The sequence below is a fragment of the Rhamphochromis sp. 'chilingali' genome (genome assembly GCF_963969265.1).
Source record: "Rhamphochromis sp. 'chilingali' genome assembly, chromosome: 22".
In the NCBI taxonomy this organism is placed as follows: Eukaryota; Metazoa; Chordata; class Actinopteri; order Cichliformes; family Cichlidae; genus Rhamphochromis; species Rhamphochromis sp. 'chilingali'.
The window spans coordinates 13,247,356-13,267,441 of NC_137950.1; the positions used below are offsets into that span (position 1 = coordinate 13,247,356).

Here is a 20,086-nt window from a genome sequence, read left to right on the forward strand (position 1 = left end):
AGGGTTTTAAAATGCGTTGCTGTCTCCATCCAGCATCAAAGCTGCATTGAAATTTCCTTCAATGAAATTTTGGCTCAAAGAAAAACAGTGTTGTTACTGTCAATCTCCAGTTAAAATAAAAGTGTAATTAAACCAAACGAAAGTAATGTACTAATGCTGGTCAAGACATTACCTGTAGCTGAGTGACATTTCCTCCAATTTCTGTTGGTGTCTGCAGTTTCCACTGGGGCTTAGTGTCTACTGCTACCCGACTGCACCACCATCCTCCACATTGCTATGCGTCCATTGGTGGTGCCAGCTGCTAGGATTTCTGAGTGTTGCAGAATTTTTAAAAAAGCAACGAGTTTTGTTTTTTTTAACCTATGCATTTGGAAACATTCAGGAATATGGTGATGGGAAAGAAAAAGGTGGTTTCCATGAAGTCTCCCTCTCGCATCCACCTTCCATACTGCCAAAGCTCCAGACTGTCAATAACAATAATAACAGTAATAGTTAACAGTTAATTTGCCTAGCACTTTCAAAACAGTTACAAAGTGTGTTAAAGAACACAATAAAATCTTAGTTAAAAACACAAAAGAAAAGTTCAAAGAGTTAAAACACGAAACGGTTTGTTTTCTTTTTGCATTGAGCCAGGCTGCACGGACAGCTAAGAGTGTCTGATGTGCAGAATGCAGGCAGTGACTTGGTTCATAAAAAGTGACCAAATCTGAAACAAGGCTTGTACCCATGTATCGTATACCCAAAAGGTTGTGAGGAGGAGAATGATGATTTATTTCTTTGAATTTGTTATAAGTCTGGCAGCTGAGATTTAAATGAGCTGGAGGTGAAAGATGGACTTCTGGCTGAGATCCCAGTAGAAGGAATTACAATTATTCAAACACAATGAGATAAAAGGATTTAATGGGTGTGATAAATGTGGTTGCACTCACCTGTTCACGGCACCTGATGTTAATGAGCAGAAAGGTAGGGTGAGCATGAGGCGAAACCTTCTATTGACTGCAGCTTGAGCGCAGCTTGAATCATTTTGATGCATCTTTTGGTTTATGTATACTTCTGCACTAAGTTATGCAATAGGCCAATGTTGAAATTTGGCATAGTAAATGGTGCAGTTATTTGTGCAGTCTGTGCATTTGTTTAATGGTTTGAGGCCGTGTGCCGATTTGTACAGTGGACAGTTGTATGTGGAATAAAAGTAGCAAATAGTACAGAGGTGTATCTCATGGGGCGATCGTGGCTCAAGAGTTGGGCGTTCGCCTTGTAATCGGAAGGTTGCCGGTTCGAGCCCCGGCTTGGACAGTCTCGGTCGTTGTGTCCTTGGGCAAGACACTTCACCCGTTGCCGCCTGGTGGTGGTCAGAGGGCCCGGTGGTGCCAGTGTCCGGCAGCCTCGCCTCTGTCAGTGCGCCCCAGGGTGGCTGTGGCTACATTGTAGCTTGCCATCACCAGTGTGTGAATGTGTGTGTGAATGGGTGGATGACAGGTTGTGTAAAGCGCTTTGGGGTCCTTAGGGACTAGAAAAGCGCTATACAAATACAGGCCATTTACCATTTACTGTTGCACGTCATCTGTGTCCTCATGTTTAGCCTGCCGCGGCCGTTGGTTGGAGGAGCCGCAATAGTTTGGAAAGGAAGGAAGCAGTAAGGTCAGTTTCCATTCTGGGTTTTCAGCATTAATAAAGAAACCTGCAACAAGGTGAGTAATGTTTGAGGTCCAAAAGAAATCAACACAGAGAAATTTTTACAGTGCTTTTCTACTCTACCTGAACATTCAAAGCGCTCTATACAGGTTGCCTCATTCACACCTGTTCATAGAAGCCCTTTTTCTGTGCTTTCTACCTAACATTCACACACATTCATACTCTGATGAATGCATCAGAGAGTGACTTGGGGTTAATGTCTTGCCCAAGGACAGTTAGCATGCAGTCTGGAGCAGCCAGGGATCGACCCAAAAACCATCTGATTAGTAGATGACCTGCTCCACCTCCTGAGCCACAGCCACCCCTTTCAGAGGTAAAGAATGATTTAGAAAGTAAGTACAGTAATTTTTTGAGGTGATTTGATTTAAAAAAAAAATCATTTTTGCTTCTAATTACATAATTAAGGTGTAATTACATCTTCCAACAAATTGATACATAAACGTATCATTTATCTACTAAAAATACATAGGAGCTGGCGTCATGTTGTGGAAGCTGCCATCTTGCCCCACCATCATACACTGGCTGAGATGGGCATCGCTGCGCCGCCTTTTCATGTTTTATGTAAGTGGATTTATACATTACTTTGAATTTAAAGATGTCAAATAGCTCTTTCACACTACATATGACTATTTCACATTTGTACATGTATATTTTGGTGATCTCTTTCTCAGTATGTTTTTCTTCTTATGGAAATAAGCTAATTTTAAACCAGCTAATGTTAGGCTCCAGTGTCCTAAGAAATCACACCTTTCCCCTGATAAACAAATTGATTGGATTCTCACATTGTGTGGGAATTGATTATCAATTACAACTTCAATGAGCCACTTCAAAGAAAGTTTCACCCGCGTGGGCAGCAACAGAAAGTCCAGATGTGGAAACAGAAGGTTTCCACATTAAAATATCGATATTTGAATCATTTTGGGGGAAATTGTAGTTTTTCATTAACAGGAACACAGTGGAAAGAAACTATCATTCAGATTGTCTACATTGGAAAGAACTACTCCCTCTTCCGCCTTTTATAGTCATGTGTGAAATACGGCTGTATAAATGTGTGGCAGCCTGTGGCGTGCGCACTCACAACAATGGCTGAGCGTAACTGGAGTCATGTGCGCACGTATTTTACATCCACAAACAGCCCAGACGTGGTTTGCGATACATGTGGCAAGAAAGTGAGGTGTTGTGGCAACACCACTAACCTTGTCAAACACCTCAAAGTAAATCATATCACAGAATATGACGAGCTTATGTTGAGGCAAACTGAAGAGGAGGAGAAGGACGGGTGCTGCTAGGGTGAGACAGACGTCTCTCAGGGAGTCCTTTAGTGCTGCAGGCAGGCAAGGTGTTCACATAGTGCACAACTTCAGGTTTTTGATTTCTATATGATGAATTCTGCATTATTAAGTGATAAGAACAAGTAATCTGATGTCCTGTAATGATTATGACGCTATAATTTGAGATACAATAAAAGAGTAAAGTTTTTGTACAAAGTATCGGAGCAGTATCGTCGATACCACCCTGAATTTTACTTGGTATGGGATCGGAAAGGAAATCAGTGGTATCACACATCACTAGTGATCAAATGTCAGGCCAAGCTGGAACTGATTCCTGTCTTCTGTAACTTCTACAACACTGTCCAATAGAGACACATGAATGAAATGCAGCGTCATTAAAAACACTGATGATCTTTATTTAAAAATGTAATACATTTACATCTGAATAAACTTTTAGGCATTACGCTGACGGAGGGATGGATGGACCATGAATGCTTTCTCATCCTTCTTGTCATGCACCATGGAAGTGTCTGAGGGGCTTTTCCACTTGGAATGGGGATACTGTGTCCACACTTCAGAGGTGGAGTTTCCAGCATCTCACCTGGGCCTCATCTGCAAACAATCAGCAGGAGGGCTTCTTAAACCAGCGCTGCCTGCTACTCCTCGCCAGTTTGTTCTGCCATCTCCAGTGGTAACTAGGCTTCCCCTCTGCTCCAGTTCTGGCGTGCTCCTTCCCTGTGTTTAACCTTGTTTTCCCTGTGTTTAGGTCTCCTCTGCCAACGTACTCATCCTACCCTCAAACTCCCTTACCCGTCCAGCAACTTCTTCTCCCTCTGTTGCAGAATTCCCGTTGGATTGTTCCCATCAGGAGCCAGGTGTTCAGTCTCTCGATAGCTTTTCCTCTGGTTCCTGCTGTCTGCTGACACTCCTAGCTCGAGCCACGTTCTCCATTCCCTCTCTTTAAACAAAGTCTTATAAATAGTTTAACCATGTGCATTGAATCTGCATTTGGGTCTAAGCTTTCTATGCAGGGAAGAAATCATCACAGTGACATCTATTTAATTTTCAATTCAATTTTATTTAAAGAGCGCCAAATGACAGCAACAGTCACCTGAAGGCGCTTTATATTGTAAGATATACTTACAAAGAAAACCCCAACAATCATATGACCCCCTATGAGCAAGCACTTTGGCGACAGTGGGAAGGAAAAACTCCCTTTTAACAGGAAGAAACCTCCAGCAGAACCAGGCTCAGGGAGGGGCGGCCATCTGCTGCGACCGGTTGGGGAGGGGCAAGGAAAATAGTATAAAGACATGGAACAGAGACAGAGGTTAATAACAAGTACCATTCAGTGCAGAGAGGTCTATTAAACATAGTGGGTGAAGAAGAAACACCCAGTGCATCATGGGAATCCCCCGGCAGCCTAATGCTGGGCATACACTGTGCGATTTTTGGCCCATTTTGAGCCGATTTTTCAGTCGTGCGATCGTTTTGGGGATCGTCCCGAGTTTGGCCTTGATCAAACTTCTCACCCCTGCGAGTCAATCCTACAGTTTGATCAGGAGCCGAATAACGCGACTGAAAAATCGCAGCACAGTGTATGCCCAGCTTATTGCAGCATAGAGGATTCAGGATCACCTGAGTAGGCCATCAGATTACTGAAAGGATACTGAAAAAACCCGTCGAAGTAGTCTTAGTCTTCATTGCTGCTGGTCGACTCAATTGAACACCTCTGAAGTTTGCACACAGGCAAGTATTGCTCTTCTTGCTCAAAATCCTCTCGGGAACGCTTCCTCGAGCCTCCAGTTTCGTGTTCAAGCTCTTCGTGCGCATCTTCAAATACTTCAGAGTCATCATCGCTCCATCTCATTCTTTTGTTTGCTCCTAAATCTTCTTCATCCCTCTCTCTAGACCTCTTCCTGGAAACACCTGGCTGAGGGTCCTCTTCTGGGATGTACTGGCGAACATCCATGCGGCCTTCAAATGCCTCCTCATTTTCAATGCCACCAACATTGAAAATGATCACAACCACAGCATCCCCGTGCTGTTCATCGTTGTCACCATTGGCATTATTGTCCCTCACATGAATATTTTGAACATCGTCGTCGTCGTCATCGTCATCGTCATCGTTGCCGTCGCCGTCGCCGCCGTCATTTGCGTCATCGTTGTCGTCATCGTCATCGTCGTTGTCGTTGTCGTCGTCGTCGTCATCGTCGTCGTCGTCATCATCGTCGTCGTCATCATCGTCGTCGTCATCGTCGTCGTCGTCATCGTCTTCGTCCCCGTAAAGGTAATTGTCATATTGTGCCAGTACTGAAGCTATTAGCTCATGTAGATAGCAACAATAATCACAGAGAGCGAGATACAGATCGTTCAGGAAGCCATTAGCAGGTTCCTGATCTCCATTTGCCAACATTCGTGGGTTAACCTGTTGGCCTGCAAGATCATTAAATCTTTTAATTAACATCCATAACTATCTGCTGAAAATCTGTTTTTCATCAATTTCAAGACTGAGTACATGTGCTTACCGTTTTGGTTATTTTGTGGTCCGTCTCCACTTGCACTCATTTTGACTACAAGGAACACAAAACAACAATGATCACTAAACCTCAACCCAGAATGTTCAGAGAATTTGCTTTTTTTGTGATGACTTTAGGCTGCGTCCAAACGTACACGGCTATGTTTGAAAACAGACGTTTTTCCTTTTTCGTTTAAAAAAAAAAAAATCCAGTCCACATGTGCAGTTTTGAAAAAATATCTCCTTCCACATCTAAACACTAAAAACAAAGTGAAACGCTGTCAAGAACACGCCAAATCTTAACCGTGTAGAAATGTTGGCCAATCAGAAGTCTAGAAGCCTGGGTGGGAAAACCTCATAAAACCTTACGTACTTCTGAGAAGTTTTTGTCTTTTTCTGGAAAAGCAGCTAATTTTGTGTTACTTTCACGTGCCTTCATCGTTTCAAATGTTAATAACTAAAGACAGACTCACAACTTTGGAATGGACTAAATGCATACAGCATACATAAATGTCATTTTTTTAAATTACATTTCTTCCAAACCGACGTCAGGATTTGGGTTGGGAGAGCGTCTGTGTTGAATGTAGAATCCACGTCTGATGTAAGCGTGTAAAAACTGCAGATACTAAGATTAACAGACACAGTATGTTGTCTACATCTGCCATTGTAGAAATTGATCTCATGTAAACAATAACGTGGCCACAGCGTGACTTCAACAGCGGCGCACACTTTTGACATTGCCTGAGTAAATGTCCGTTTTCCTCGTCCACACCTGAACACAAAAACGTCCTTTTTAAAAATCTCACCTTTCAGTGACTCAATCTGCTGTTTAGGTGTGGACGAAAGGCCCAAATGCAGAGACAAAGCTGCGCTTTCAAAAATAGCCGTGTACATGTGCACGTAGGCTCAATTTCTCAGAAATTCTAATAGTTTGTTTGAGAACAAAACTTACGTCTTCTCTATTTTCCTAAATGAACAAAATAATCTGAGAAATAATCGTGTTAAAAAGAGCTTCTGTCACTCTAAGATATGATTAAGAACATTTTCTAATTTATGTATCATTTGTCAAATATTACATCAGCTGACAAATAGTTAAGTCTTCATTTGTTTTCCTGAATAATAGATCCACATCATCCTCTCTATGATGGAAAATATAGTCTAGTCTTGCACAATGTAAAGTACATAAATACTGTCCTGGCAAGCAGGGAAATCAGGCTTTATATATTTAAGTAAATGATCTTGAGTTTATAAACTGAAATTTGAGCTTACTTTAGTTCTTGGTAGATTACACAGCAGTTAATCCTCAGGGAAACGTCCAAATGTCACTAAATAGTGGTCTGCTTTCATTCGGTTGCAGTGTCTCTTCAGTTTTGTGTTCATATGCTGATGTTTTCATTCAAACATGCTTAAATGCTGTGATGTCACTTTAGCAGCAAAGACTGCGGAATGTGCAGAGATTCTTTTGACATCAAGTTGTTTGCTCAGATTTTGATATCTTTTAAATGGAGACAAAACAAAACGCTATGGCAACAAAACAACAAGCTGTTTCCAGTGCTTAATATTTAACATGTCTTTGTTATAAATTTGATTTGTACAAATCTGTGATGTTGATGTGCACAACGTGGGATTTAGACCTCGGAGGGTTAATCAACAAATCACGAAAAATTAGGTTTAAATTTCTGTTCATGACGGTGCAGATTTCTGACATTTTGTGTACTTGAAGCATTTAACAATTTGATTGTTTTCTAATAAAAACTGTGTGAAACTCAAGTTAGAACTGTGTTTGTAAATGAACCACCCCATGTTGTGTAGCTTTCTGGATTTTATACTTATTGGGCTACATATTAATTTACTATACAGGCTATACAGTAGATAAAATCTAAACTCACATGTTTTATGTAACTAAAGTGTTTAATCATGTGGGCTACAGACAGTAATCAAGTTATGGACTATATTGATATGAAAAACATGCATACTTAGTGCATTTGAATCATTTTAACCATATGTAACCACCTGCATGTCATGGTCCTGGGACTTCTACCTGGTTTTTTGTGTGTCTTGTATTGTTGTTGTTTGATGTCAGCTTTAGGGTCCCTCGGTTGTTCTGTTAAGATGTTGCTTATTTGATTTCCCCTCGTGACTTTACCCCCTGTGTGCCCCCTCTGTGTATCTGCCAGCCCCCATGCCTCGTTTCTCCTCCTTGTGTTTTATTCCATGTTTTCCCAGCCCGCTATGTCTGTGTTCTCTTCCAATCTGGTCTGCGTCTCTGTGTGCTTCCTGTTTTACTTTGATAGTCTCCCGTCAGTGTTGTGTTACTCCTGCCGTGTCTCGTTATGATTATCAGTGTCGCCTGTGTTCCCCGTGTGCTCCCACTTCCCTCGTTAACCCTCTGTGTATTTGTGTCCACGTCTCCTACATTACCTACATAATAGAGCTATAATAAATGTTTGTTTGGGGTTTTTTTAAGTACAGAAATCAGCTGCTAAAATAATTGTTTTGACTTTTTGGGAATGCTTTACGGTCTGTTCTGTAGGAACGCTGAATTAATATATTGACTGTCTGGCCCCTTCTGGCTATTTAATAGTTGCTGAAGGAGATTTTGTTCATCCCCAGCTAATCTCATCCATATTTATATAAAATCTAGCATACTCCACACCACACAAAGTCAGAAGCCAGTTAAAATCTGTATGTGGTACCTGAGGCGGTGCTGCACTGACCAGTTGTTTCTGGCTATTTGCTGGTTCAGCCTGCCTATCACTGCAACTCTTGGCTCTTATTGGTCAGGCTGGTGTGTGTGTGTGTGTGTGTGTGTGTGTGTGTGTGTGTGTGTGTGTGTGTGTGTGTGTGTGTGTGTGTGTGTGTGCGTATTGTAAAGACTTGATTCCCACAGTCCAAGTCAGGGTTTTAAAATGCGTTGCTGTCTCCATCCAGCATCAAAGCTGCATTGAAATTTCCTTCAATGAAATTTTGGCTCAAAGAAAAACAGTGTTGTTACTGTCAATCTCCAGTTAAAATAAAAGTGTAATTAAACCAAACGAAAGTAATGTACTAATGCTGGTCAAGACATTACCTGTAGCTGAGTGACATTTCCTCCAATTTCTGTTGGTGTCTGCAGTTTCCACTGGGGCTTAGTGTCTACTGCTACCCGACTGCACCACCATCCTCCACATTGCTATGCGTCCATTGGTGGTGCCAGCTGCTAGGATTTCTGAGTGTTGCAGAATTTTTAAAAAAGCAACGAGTTTTGTTTTTTTTAACCTATGCATTTGGAAACATTCAGGAATATGGTGATGGGAAAGAAAAAGGTGGTTTCCATGAAGTCTCCCTCTCGCATCCACCTTCCATACTGCCAAAGCTCCAGACTGTCAATAACAATAATAACAGTAATAGTTAACAGTTAATTTGCCTAGCACTTTCAAAACAGTTACAAAGTGTGTTAAAGAACACAATAAAATCTTAGTTAAAAACACAAAAGAAAAGTTCAAAGAGTTAAAACACGAAACGGTTTGTTTTCTTTTTGCATTGAGCCAGGCTGCACGGACAGCTAAGAGTGTCTGATGTGCAGAATGCAGGCAGTGACTTGGTTCATAAAAAGTGACCAAATCTGAAACAAGGCTTGTACCCATGTATCGTATACCCAAAAGGTTGTGAGGAGGAGAATGATGATTTATTTCTTTGAATTTGTTATAAGTCTGGCAGCTGAGATTTAAATGAGCTGGAGGTGAAAGATGGACTTCTGGCTGAGATCCCAGTAGAAGGAATTACAATTATTCAAACACAATGAGATAAAAGGATTTAATGGGTGTGATAAATGTGGTTGCACTCACCTGTTCACGGCACCTGATGTTAATGAGCAGAAAGGTAGGGTGAGCATGAGGCGAAACCTTCTATTGACTGCAGCTTGAGCGCAGCTTGAATCATTTTGATGCATCTTTTGGTTTATGTATACTTCTGCACTAAGTTATGCAATAGGCCAATGTTGAAATTTGGCATAGTAAATGGTGCAGTTATTTGTGCAGTCTGTGCATTTGTTTAATGGTTTGAGGCCGTGTGCCGATTTGTACAGTGGACAGTTGTATGTGGAATAAAAGTAGCAAATAGTACAGAGGTGTATCTCATGGGGCGATCGTGGCTCAAGAGTTGGGCGTTCGCCTTGTAATCGGAAGGTTGCCGGTTCGAGCCCCGGCTTGGACAGTCTCGGTCGTTGTGTCCTTGGGCAAGACACTTCACCCGTTGCCGCCTGGTGGTGGTCAGAGGGCCCGGTGGTGCCAGTGTCCGGCAGCCTCGCCTCTGTCAGTGCGCCCCAGGGTGGCTGTGGCTACATTGTAGCTTGCCATCACCAGTGTGTGAATGGGTGGATGACAGGTTGTGTAAAGCGCTTTGGGGTCCTTAGGGACTAGAAAAGCGCTATACAAATACAGGCCATTTACCATTTACTGTTGCACGTCATCTGTGTCCTCATGTTTAGCCTGCCGCGGCCGTTGGTTGGAGGAGCCGCAATAGTTTGGAAAGGAAGGAAGCAGTAAGGTCAGTTTCCATTCTGGGTTTTCAGCATTAATAAAGAAACCTGCAACAAGGTGAGTAATGTTTGAGGTCCAAAAGAAATCAACACAGAGAAATTTTTACAGTGCTTTTCTACTCTACCTGAACATTCAAAGCGCTCTATACAGGTTGCCTCATTCACACCTGTTCATAGAAGCCCTTTTTCTGTGCTTTCTACCTAACATTCACACACATTCATACTCTGATGAATGCATCAGAGAGTGACTTGGGGTTAATGTCTTGCCCAAGGACAGTTAGCATGCAGTCTGGAGCAGCCAGGGATCGACCCAAAAACCATCTGATTAGTAGATGACCTGCTCCACCTCCTGAGCCACAGCCACCCCTTTCAGAGGTAAAGAATGATTTAGAAAGTAAGTACAGTAATTTTTTGAGGTGATTTGATTTAAAAAAAAAATCATTTTTGCTTCTAATTACATAATTAAGGTGTAATTACATCTTCCAACAAATTGATACATAAACGTATCATTTATCTACTAAAAATACATAGGAGCTGGCGTCATGTTGTGGAAGCTGCCATCTTGCCCCACCATCATACACTGGCTGAGATGGGCATCGCTGCGCCGCCTTTTCATGTTTTATGTAAGTGGATTTATACATTACTTTGAATTTAAAGATGTCAAATAGCTCTTTCACACTACATATGACTATTTCACATTTGTACATGTATATTTTGGTGATCTCTTTCTCAGTATGTTTTTCTTCTTATGGAAATAAGCTAATTTTAAACCAGTTAATGTTAGGCTCCAGTGTCCTAAAAAATCACACCTTTCCCCTGATAAACAAATTGATTGGATTCTCTCATTGTGTGGGAATTGATTATCAATTACAACTTCAATGAGCCACTTCAAAGAAAGTTTCACCCGCGTGGGCAGCAACAGAAAGTCCAGATGTGGAAACAGAAGGTTTCCACATTAAAATATCGATATTTGAATCATTTTGGGGTAAATTGTAGTTTTTCATTAACAGGAACACAGTGGAAAGAAACTATCATTCAGATTGTCTACATTGGAAAGAACTACTCCCTCTTCCGCCTTTTATAGTCATGTGTGAAATACGGCTGTATAAATGTGTGGCAGCCTGTGGCGTGCGCACTCACAACAATGGCTGAGCGTAACTGGAGTCATGTTTTACATCCACAAACAGCCCAGACGTGGTTTGCGATACATGTGGCAAGAAAGTGAGGTGTTGTGGCAACACCACTAACCTTGTCAAACACCTCAAAGTAAATCATATCACAGAATATGACGAGCTTATGTTGAGGCAAACTGAAGAGGAGGAGAAGGACGGGTGCTGCTAGGGTGAGACAGACGTCTCTCAGGGAGTCCTTTAGTGCTGCAGGCAGGCAAGGTGTTCACATAGTGCACAACTTCAGGTTTTTGATTTCTATATGATGAATTCTGCATTATTAAGTGATAAGAACAAGTAATCTGATGTCCTGTAATGATTATGACGCTATAATTTGAGATACAATAAAAGAGTAAAGTTTTTGTACAAAGTATCGGAGCAGTATCGTCGATACCACCCTGAATTTTACTTGGTATGGGATCGGAAAGGAAATCAGTGGTATCACACATCACTAGTGATCAAATGTCAGGCCAAGCTGGAACTGATTCCTGTCTTCTGTAACTTCTACAACACTGTCCAATAGAGACACATGAATGAAATGCAGCGTCATTAAAAACACTGATGATCTTTATTTAAAAATGTAATACATTTACATCTGAATAAACTTTTAGGCATTACGCTGACGGAGGGATGGATGGACCATGAATGCTTTCTCATCCTTCTTGTCATGCACCATGGAAGTGTCTGAGGGGCTTTTCCACTTGGAATGGGGATACTGTGTCCACACTTCAGAGGTGGAGTTTCCAGCATCTCACCTGGGCCTCATCTGCAAACAATCAGCAGGAGGGCTTCTTAAACCAGCGCTGCCTGCTACTCCTCGCCAGTTTGTTCTGCCATCTCCAGTGGTAACTAGGCTTCCCCTCTGCTCCAGTTCTGGCGTGCTCCTTCCCTGTGTTTAACCTTGTTTTCCCTGTGTTTAGGTCTCCTCTGCCAACGTACTCATCCTACCCTCAAACTCCCTTACCCGTCCAGCAACTTCTTCTCCCTCTGTTGCAGAATTCCCGTTGGATTGTTCCCATCAGGAGCCAGGTGTTCAGTCTCTCGATAGCTTTTCCTCTGGTTCCTGCTGTCTGCTGACACTCCTAGCTCGAGCCACGTTCTCCATTCCCTCTCTAAAGTCTCATAAATAGTTTAACCATGTGCATTGAATCTGCATTTGGGTCTAAGCTTTCTATGCAGGGAAGAAATCATCACAGTGACATCTATTTAATTTTCAATTCAATTTTATTTAAAGAGCGCCAAATGACAGCAACAGTCACCTGAAGGCGCTTTATATTGTAAGATATACTTACAAAGAAAACCCCAACAATCATATGACCCCCTATGAGCAAGCACTTTGGCGACAGTGGGAAGGAAAAACTCCCTTTTAACAGGAAGAAACCTCCAGCAGAACCAGGCTCAGGGAGGGGCGGCCATCTGCTGCGACCGGTTGGGGAGGGGCAAGGAAAATAGTATAAAGACATGGAACAGAGACAGAGGTTAATAACAAGTACCATTCAGTGCAGAGAGGTCTATTAAACATAGTGGGTGAAGAAGAAACACCCAGTGCATCATGGGAATCCCCCGGCAGCCTAATGCTGGGCATACACTGTGCGATTTTTGGCCCATTTTGAGCCGATTTTTCAGTCGTGCGATCGTTTTGGGGATCGTCCCGAGTTTGGCCTTGATCAAACTTCTCACCCCTGCGAGTCAATCCTACAGTTTGATCAGGAGCCGAATAACGCGACTGAAAAATCGCAGCACAGTGTATGCCCAGCTTATTGCAGCATAGAGGATTCAGGATCACCTGAGTAGGCCATCAGATTACTGAAAGGATACTGAAAAAACCCGTCGAAGTAGTCTTAGTCTTCATTGCTGCTGGTCGACTCAATTGAACACCTCTGAAGTTTGCACACAGGCAAGTATTGCTCTTCTTGCTCAAAATCCTCTCGGGAACGCTTCCTCGAGCCTCCAGTTTCGTGTTCAAGCTCTTCGTGCGCATCTTCAAATACTTCAGAGTCATCATCGCTCCATCTCATTCTTTTGTTTGCTCCTAAATCTTCTTCAGCCATCTCTCTAGACCTCTTCCTGGAAACACCTGGCTGAGGGTCCTCTTCTGGGATGTACTGGCGAACATCCATGCGGCCTTCAAATGCCTCCTCATTTTCAATGCCACCAACATTGAAAATGATCACAACCACAGCATCCCCGTGCTGTTCATCGTTGTCACCATTGGCATTATTGTCCCTCACATGAATATTTTGAACATCGTCGTCGTCGTCATCGTCATCGTTGCCGTCGCCGCCGTCATCGTCGTCGTCATCGTCATCGTCGTCGTCGTCGTCATCGTCTTCGTCCCCGTAAAGGTAATTGTCATATTGTGCCAGTACTGAAGCTATTAGCTCATGTAGATAGCAACAATAATCACAGAGAGCGAGATACAGATCGTTCAGGAAGCCATTAGCAGGTTCCTGATCTCCATTTGCCAACATTTGTGGGTTAACCTGTTGGCCTGCAAGATCATTAAATCTTTTAATTAACATCCATAACTATCTGCTGAAAATCTGTTTTTCATCAATTTCAAGACTGAGTACATGTGCTTACCGTTTTGGTTATTTTGTGGTCCGTCTCCACTTGCACTCATTTTGACTACAAGGAACACAAAACAACAATGATCACTAAACCTCAACCCAGAATGTTCAGAGAATTTGCTTTTTTTGTGATGACTTTAGGCTGCGTCCAAACGTACACGGCTATGTTTGAAAACGGACGTTTTTCCTTTTTCGTTTAAAAAAAAATAAAAATCCAGTCCACATGTGCAGTTTTGAAAAAATATCTCCTTCCACATCTAAACACTAAAAACAAAGTGAAACGCTGTCAAGAACACGCCAAATCTTAACCGTGTAGAAATGTTGGCCAATCAGAAGTCTAGAAGCCTGGGTGGGAAAACCTCATAAAACCTTACGTACTTCTGAGAAGTTTTTGTCTTTTTCTGGAAAAGCAGCTAATTTTGTGTTACTTTCACGTGCCTTCATCGTTTCAAATGTTAATAACTAAAGACAGACTCACAACTTTGGAATGGACTAAATGTATACAGCATACATAAATGTCATTTTTTTAAATTACATTTCTTCCAAACCGACGTCAGGATTTGGGTTGGGAGAGCGTCTGTGTTGAATGTAGAATCCACGTCTGATGTAAGCGTGTAAAAACTGCAGATACTAAGATTAACAGACACAGTATGTTGTCTACATCTGCCATTGTAGAAATTGATCTCATGTAAACAATAACGTGGCCACAGCGTGACTTCAACAGCGGCGCACACTTTTGACATTGCCTGAGTAAATGTCCGTTTTCCTCGTCCACACCTAAACACAAAAATGTGCTTTTTAAAAATCTCACCTTTCAGTGACTCAATCTGCTGTTTAGGTGTGGACGAAAGGCCCAAATGCAGAGACAAAGCTGCGCTTTCAAAATTAGCCGTGTACATGTGCACGTAGGCTCAGTTTCTCAGAAATTCTAATAGTTTGTTTGAGAACAAAACTTACGTCTTCTCTATTTTCCTAAATGAACAAAATAATCTGAGAAATAATCGTGTTAAAAAGAGCTTCTGTCACTCTAAGATATGATTAAGAACATTTTCTAATTTATGTATCATTTGTCAAATATTACATCAGCTGACAAATAGTTAAGTCTTCATTTGTTTTCCTGAATAATAGATCCACATCATCCTCTCTATGATGGCAGGATGGTACGGCGCAGAGCGGATGTGTTTGACTCCATTAGCTTTCAGGAACACCCTGAATTCCTCAGAACAGAACTGCGGTCCGTTATCACTCACCAGGACGTGGGGAATGCCATGGCGACTAAAGAGACCCCGTAGCACTTGTATGGTTTTACCAGCTGTGGTGCTATCCATAATATGCACTTCAGGCCACTTGGAATGTGCATCTACCACCACCAGGTACATGTGACTTTCAAATGGACCCGCAAAATCCACATGGATCCGTTCCCATGGACAGGAAGGCCACAGCCAAGGGTGTAAAGGCGCTAACCCAGGCTCTTTTTGCACACGCTGACAAGAGTGGCAGGCTTTAGCTTGAAGCTCAATTTGAGAATCAATGCCAGGCCACCAAACATAGCTGCGAGCTAAGCTCTTCATCCTCACCATCCCTGGATGTGCAGCGTGGAGCTCTTTCAGTACATGAGAGCGCAGCTTAGGTGGCACAACCACCCTCAAGCCCCACATGAGGCATCCCTGCTGTATTGTGAGTTCATGTCTGCGCATCAGATAGGGTGACAGCTCTTGATCTGTGTCCTTTGTTGCTGGAAAACGTCCAGTTATTACCATTTCCAGCACACGAGACAAAGTGACATCAGACAAAGTGTCACGTCTGATCTCGGCGACACTGACTGGTAATGTGTCCAGCTGAGATGCGTAGAATACCTCAACTGCTCCCTGTTTCTCTTTCTGTGCAAGGGGCAGAGGTAAACGTGACAGACCGTCAGCATTGGCGTGATGTGCCCCCTTCCGATACTGTAAGGTGTAATTATGTGCTGACAGAAGGAGCGCCCAACGCTGCATTCGCGCAGCTGCCATTGATGGTGTACCTTTTACTGGACTCAGAATTGAGGTCAGTGGGCGATGATCAGTGAGCAAGGTGAACTTGTTACCATGGAGATACTGGTGAAACTTGCGCACTCCAAAAACAATTGCCAACGCCTCCCTCTCGATCTGAGCATAGTTTCGTTCTGCTTTGCTGAGGGTTCGTGAAGCATAAGCAATTGGCCGTTCTTGGCCATCAGGCATGACATGTGAGAGCACGGCTCCAACGCCATATGGTGAAGCGTCACATGCCAAATGGAGAGGCAGTTCAGGATTGTAGTGGGTGAGTATTTTTGGTGAGGCCAGACGTTCTTTAGCATTCTGGAAAGCTGACTCGCAGGCTGATGTCCACTGCCATTTCTTCTCTTTACTGAGTAGCTCATTCAGCGGCTTCAGGACTGTAGCTAAATCAGGTATGAAACGTCCATAATAGTTGAGCATTCCCAGAAAAGAACGTAACTGGCTGACATCAGCTGGTGCTGGAGCTTCCATAACGGCACGCACCTTTTCTGGTGATTTGTGTAACCCTGCCGCATCAATTATGTGGCCCAGGTATTCCACCGATTCTTGGAAAAACAGGCACTTCTCCTGTTTGAGACGCAGGCCATAGTCCTCCAGCCTGCCCAAAACTGCCTTAAGGGATCTCAGGTGTGTCTCTTTATCTGGACCACTGACGAGGATGTCATCCAGATAACAATGGGTGTATGGTAGGCCGAGAAGCACTTGATCCATAGCCTTCTGAAACAATGCAGGTGAAGACGCCACTCCAAAAGGCAAGCGATTGAAACGGAACAGCCCTTTTTGTGTCGAAATAGTCAGCAGCTTCTTAGACTCCTCTTCTACCTCCATCTGTAAGTAGGCATTTGCTAAGTCTAGCTTACTGAAATGCTGACCTCCTGCTAGAGAAGCAAACAGGTCCTCAATGCGTGGAAGTGGGTACTTATCCACACAGAGCTGCGAATTAAGAGTGACCTTGAAATCACCACAGAGTCTCACTGAGCCATCCTTCTTGTTGACAGGGACCACGGGCGTAGCCCAATCACTATGCTCCACTGGTGTGATCACCCCAAGCTCAGTCAGGCGTTTCAGTTCTGCCTCCACCCGAGGGCGGGGAGCATAAGGCACGTTACGTGGTGGACAGAATTTGGGGACACTATCAGGCCTAAGAGTCAATCTGGCTTTAATTCCTTTCATTGTGCCCAGCTCCTTAGAGAAAACGGCAGAGTGTTTCTTTAGCACAGCCTCCAGATTGTCATTTCCGCTTTGCTCTCTGGCATGGACCATCTTTAAGTCTTTCCAGTTCAGCTTAATCACTCTCAGCCACTCCCTACCAAACAGTGGTGGAGCATCCACCTTTACCACGTACAAGGGTAGAGTTGCACGCTGCTTATTCAGTTCAACTTGCACCTTGATGACCCCTTCTGGTGCCAGCGGCTCCCCAGTGTACGTTTTCAGCATGATGTCAGTGGGTTGCAGCGGCAACTGACTCAGCATACTTTTATATTGTTCCCATGGAATCAAAGACACAGCAGCCCCTGTATCCAGCTCCATCTCCATTTTCTTCCCGTTAACTACAGGCATTAGGGAGATACGTGAATATTTCTCTTTTCGTGACAAAGAATACAGCTCCAACTCACTATCAGTGTCGGGTCTGGTTCCTTCACTTTCACTCTCCTCAGCGGCAACATGATGAATTCTCCTCTTTTTGTCCTTTGCTCTGTTTTTAACTGCATTGCCTTTCAGCTCATGTTTCCCCTCTTTCTCTTTCCTGTTCCAATCTTGGCTGCTTCTGGCTCTACCTTTGCACATGCGTTTCGTGTGGCCCTTCCTTCCACACTGGTGACAGTCACGGTCTTTGTACCAGCAGTCATCATCAGTATGATTCATTTTCCCGCAGCGGCGGCATTTTTCACCTCTTTGTGACAGCACTGCATTCACTTTAAGGGAACCACTCAACTGCTGCACTTCACGTGTTGCTGTCTCTGCCGACACAGCATAATCAACTGCTTTGCGAAACGTGAGATCCTTCTCAGTCAAAAGACGCTTCTGCACAGTTTCACACTTTAATCCACACACAAATCTGTCTCGTAGAGCATCTTCCAGATACGCACCAAACTCGCAATGTTCTGACAGTCTTTTCAGCACCGCCACATACTGTGCGACCGTTTCTTCTTCCCCCTGATTCCTCTTGTGGAACCGGAACCTTTCAGCTATTACCAGCGGTTTGGGAGCAAAATGAGCTTGCAAAACACCCACAATATTGTCATACTGCATTATCCCAGGCTTGCTTGGCGCCACTAGATTACGCAGCAGACTGTACGTCTTGGGACCCATCACACTCAGCAGCACCGGGACCCGTTTCTCAGGCTGAATGTCATTAGCAAGGGTGTAATGCTCAAAACGTTCAATATACGTCGCCCATTGCTCACCAGCATCATCAAAAGGGTCCATCTGTCCAATCATTCCAGCCATGATGTATCCGCTGTCCACAGCCAACACTGTCGTTTTTGACTCGTCGGCGAAAAGCAGCTAGCAGCTAGCTCCGATGCTAATTCACCACGCGATCGTCCGTTTTCCGTCCGAACTCGGCCACGCAGTCAGTTCATGCTCAGTAGACAGCCAAGTCTTCCAGACGTCACAACTCGTCGCCAATTTATGTTATATTTCCACTGTAGTGTCAATACACTATTAAGGATTATGCCGAGTCAGACTGCACATACAACAGTTTGTTTACAAGTTGACTTCTTCTTTATTGGGATCACACAGAAGTAACATACACACATAACTGGGCGTGGTGCCCCCTACTGGCGATGGCTTGCATAGCACACAATAATTCTTGGTTCATACATAACAGCTACATTGTAGCTTGCCATCACCAGTGTGTGAATGTGTGTGTGAATGGGTGGATGACAGGTTGTGTAAAGCGCTTTGGGGTCCTTAGGGACTAGAAAAGCGCTATACAAATACAGGCCATTTACCATTTACTGTTGCACGTCATCTGTGTCCTCATGTTTAGCCTGCCGCGGCCGTTGGTTGGAGGAGCCGCAATAGTTTGGAAAGGAAGGAAGCAGTAAGGTCAGTTTCCATTCTGGGTTTTCAGCATTAATAAAGAAACCTGCAACAAGGTGAGTAATGTTTGAGGTCCAAAAGAAATCAACACAGAGAAATTTTTACAGTGCTTTTCTACTCTACCTGAACATTCAAAGCGCTCTATACAGGTTGCCTCATTCACACCTGTTCATAGAAGCCCCTTTTTCTGTGCTTTCTATCTAACATTCACACACATTCATACTCTGATGAATGCATCAGAGAGTGACTTGGGGTTAATGTCTTGCCCAAGGACAGTTAGCATGCAGTCTGGAGCAGCCAGGGATCGACCCAAAAACCATCTGATTAGTAGATGACCTGCTCCACCTCCTGAGCCACAGCCACCCCTTTCAGAGGTAAAGAATGATTTAGAAAGTAAGTACAGTAATTTTTTGAGGTGATTTGATTAAAAAAAAATCATTTTTGCTTCTAATTACATAATTAAGGTGTAATTACATCTTCCAACAAATTGATACATAAACATATCATTTATCTACTAAAAATACATAGGAGCTGGCGTCATGTTGTGGAAGCTGCCATCTTGCCCCACCATCATACACTGGCTGAGATGGGTATCGCTGCGCCGCCTTTTCATGTTTTATGTAAGTGGATTTATACATTACTTTGAATTTAAAGATGTCAAATAGCTCTTTCACACTACATATGACTATTTCACATTTGTACATGTATATTTTGGTGATCTCTTTCTCAGTATGTTTTTCTTCTTATGGAAATAAGCTAATTTTAAACCAGTTAATGTTAGGCTCCAGTGTCCTAAGAAATCACACCTTTCCCCTGATAAACAAATTGATTGGATTCTCTCATTGTGTGGGAATTGATTATCAATTACAACTTCAATGAGCCACTTCAAAGAAAGTTTCACCCGCGTGGGCAGCAACAGAAAGTCCAGATGTGGAAACAGAAGGTTTCCACATTAAAATATCGATATTTGAATCATTTTGGGGTAAATTGTAGTTTTTCATTAACAGGAACACAGTGGAAAGAAACTATCATTCAGATTGTCTACATTGGAAAGAACTACTCCCTCTTCCGCCTTTTATAGTCATGTGTGAAATACGGCTGTATAAATGTGTGGCAGCCTGTGGCGTGCGCACTCACAACAATGGCTGAGCGTAACTGGAGTCATGTGCGCACGTATTTTACATCCACAAACAGCCCAGACGTGGTTTGCGATACATGTGGCAAGAAAGTGAGGTGTTGTGGCAACACCACTAACCTTGT

General features: G+C 43.1%; 1 protein-coding gene and 2 long non-coding RNA genes across 5 annotated transcripts; 2 read left to right on the forward strand and 1 right to left on the reverse strand.

Annotated features, from left to right (window-relative positions):
- Positions 1-1,270: 1,270 nt before the first annotated feature.
- Positions 1,271-5,131, forward strand: LOC308390767. 2 transcript variants are annotated; one of them, XR_013970491.1, is made up of 3 exons: positions 1,271-2,027; positions 2,165-2,256; positions 3,424-5,131. It is a non-coding gene; the product is annotated as an uncharacterized lncRNA (long non-coding RNA). The 2 variants fall into 2 exon arrangements; XR_013970492.1 differs by having other exon boundaries at positions 1,274-2,008.
- A 2,226-nt stretch (positions 5,132-7,357) lies between these two features.
- On the forward strand, positions 7,358-12,360 carry LOC308390332. 2 transcript variants are annotated; one of them, XR_013970429.1, is made up of 3 exons: positions 7,358-10,397; positions 10,535-10,626; positions 11,784-12,360. It is a non-coding gene; the product is annotated as an uncharacterized lncRNA (long non-coding RNA). The 2 variants fall into 2 exon arrangements; XR_013970430.1 differs by having other exon boundaries at positions 7,362-10,378.
- Positions 12,361-12,377: 17 nt separating this feature from the next.
- LOC308390331 (uncharacterized protein) lies at positions 12,378-18,972 on the reverse strand. The gene is made up of 3 exons (XM_080872226.1): positions 18,187-18,972; positions 13,756-13,800; positions 12,378-13,663 (listed from the first exon to the last, which is right to left on the reverse strand). Exons 1-3 carry the CDS (start codon positions 18,227-18,229, stop codon positions 13,014-13,016), a joined length of 738 nt encoding a protein of 245 aa, XP_080728352.1. The 5' UTR covers positions 18,230-18,972; the 3' UTR covers positions 12,378-13,013.
- Positions 18,973-20,086: the final 1,114 nt, after the last annotated feature.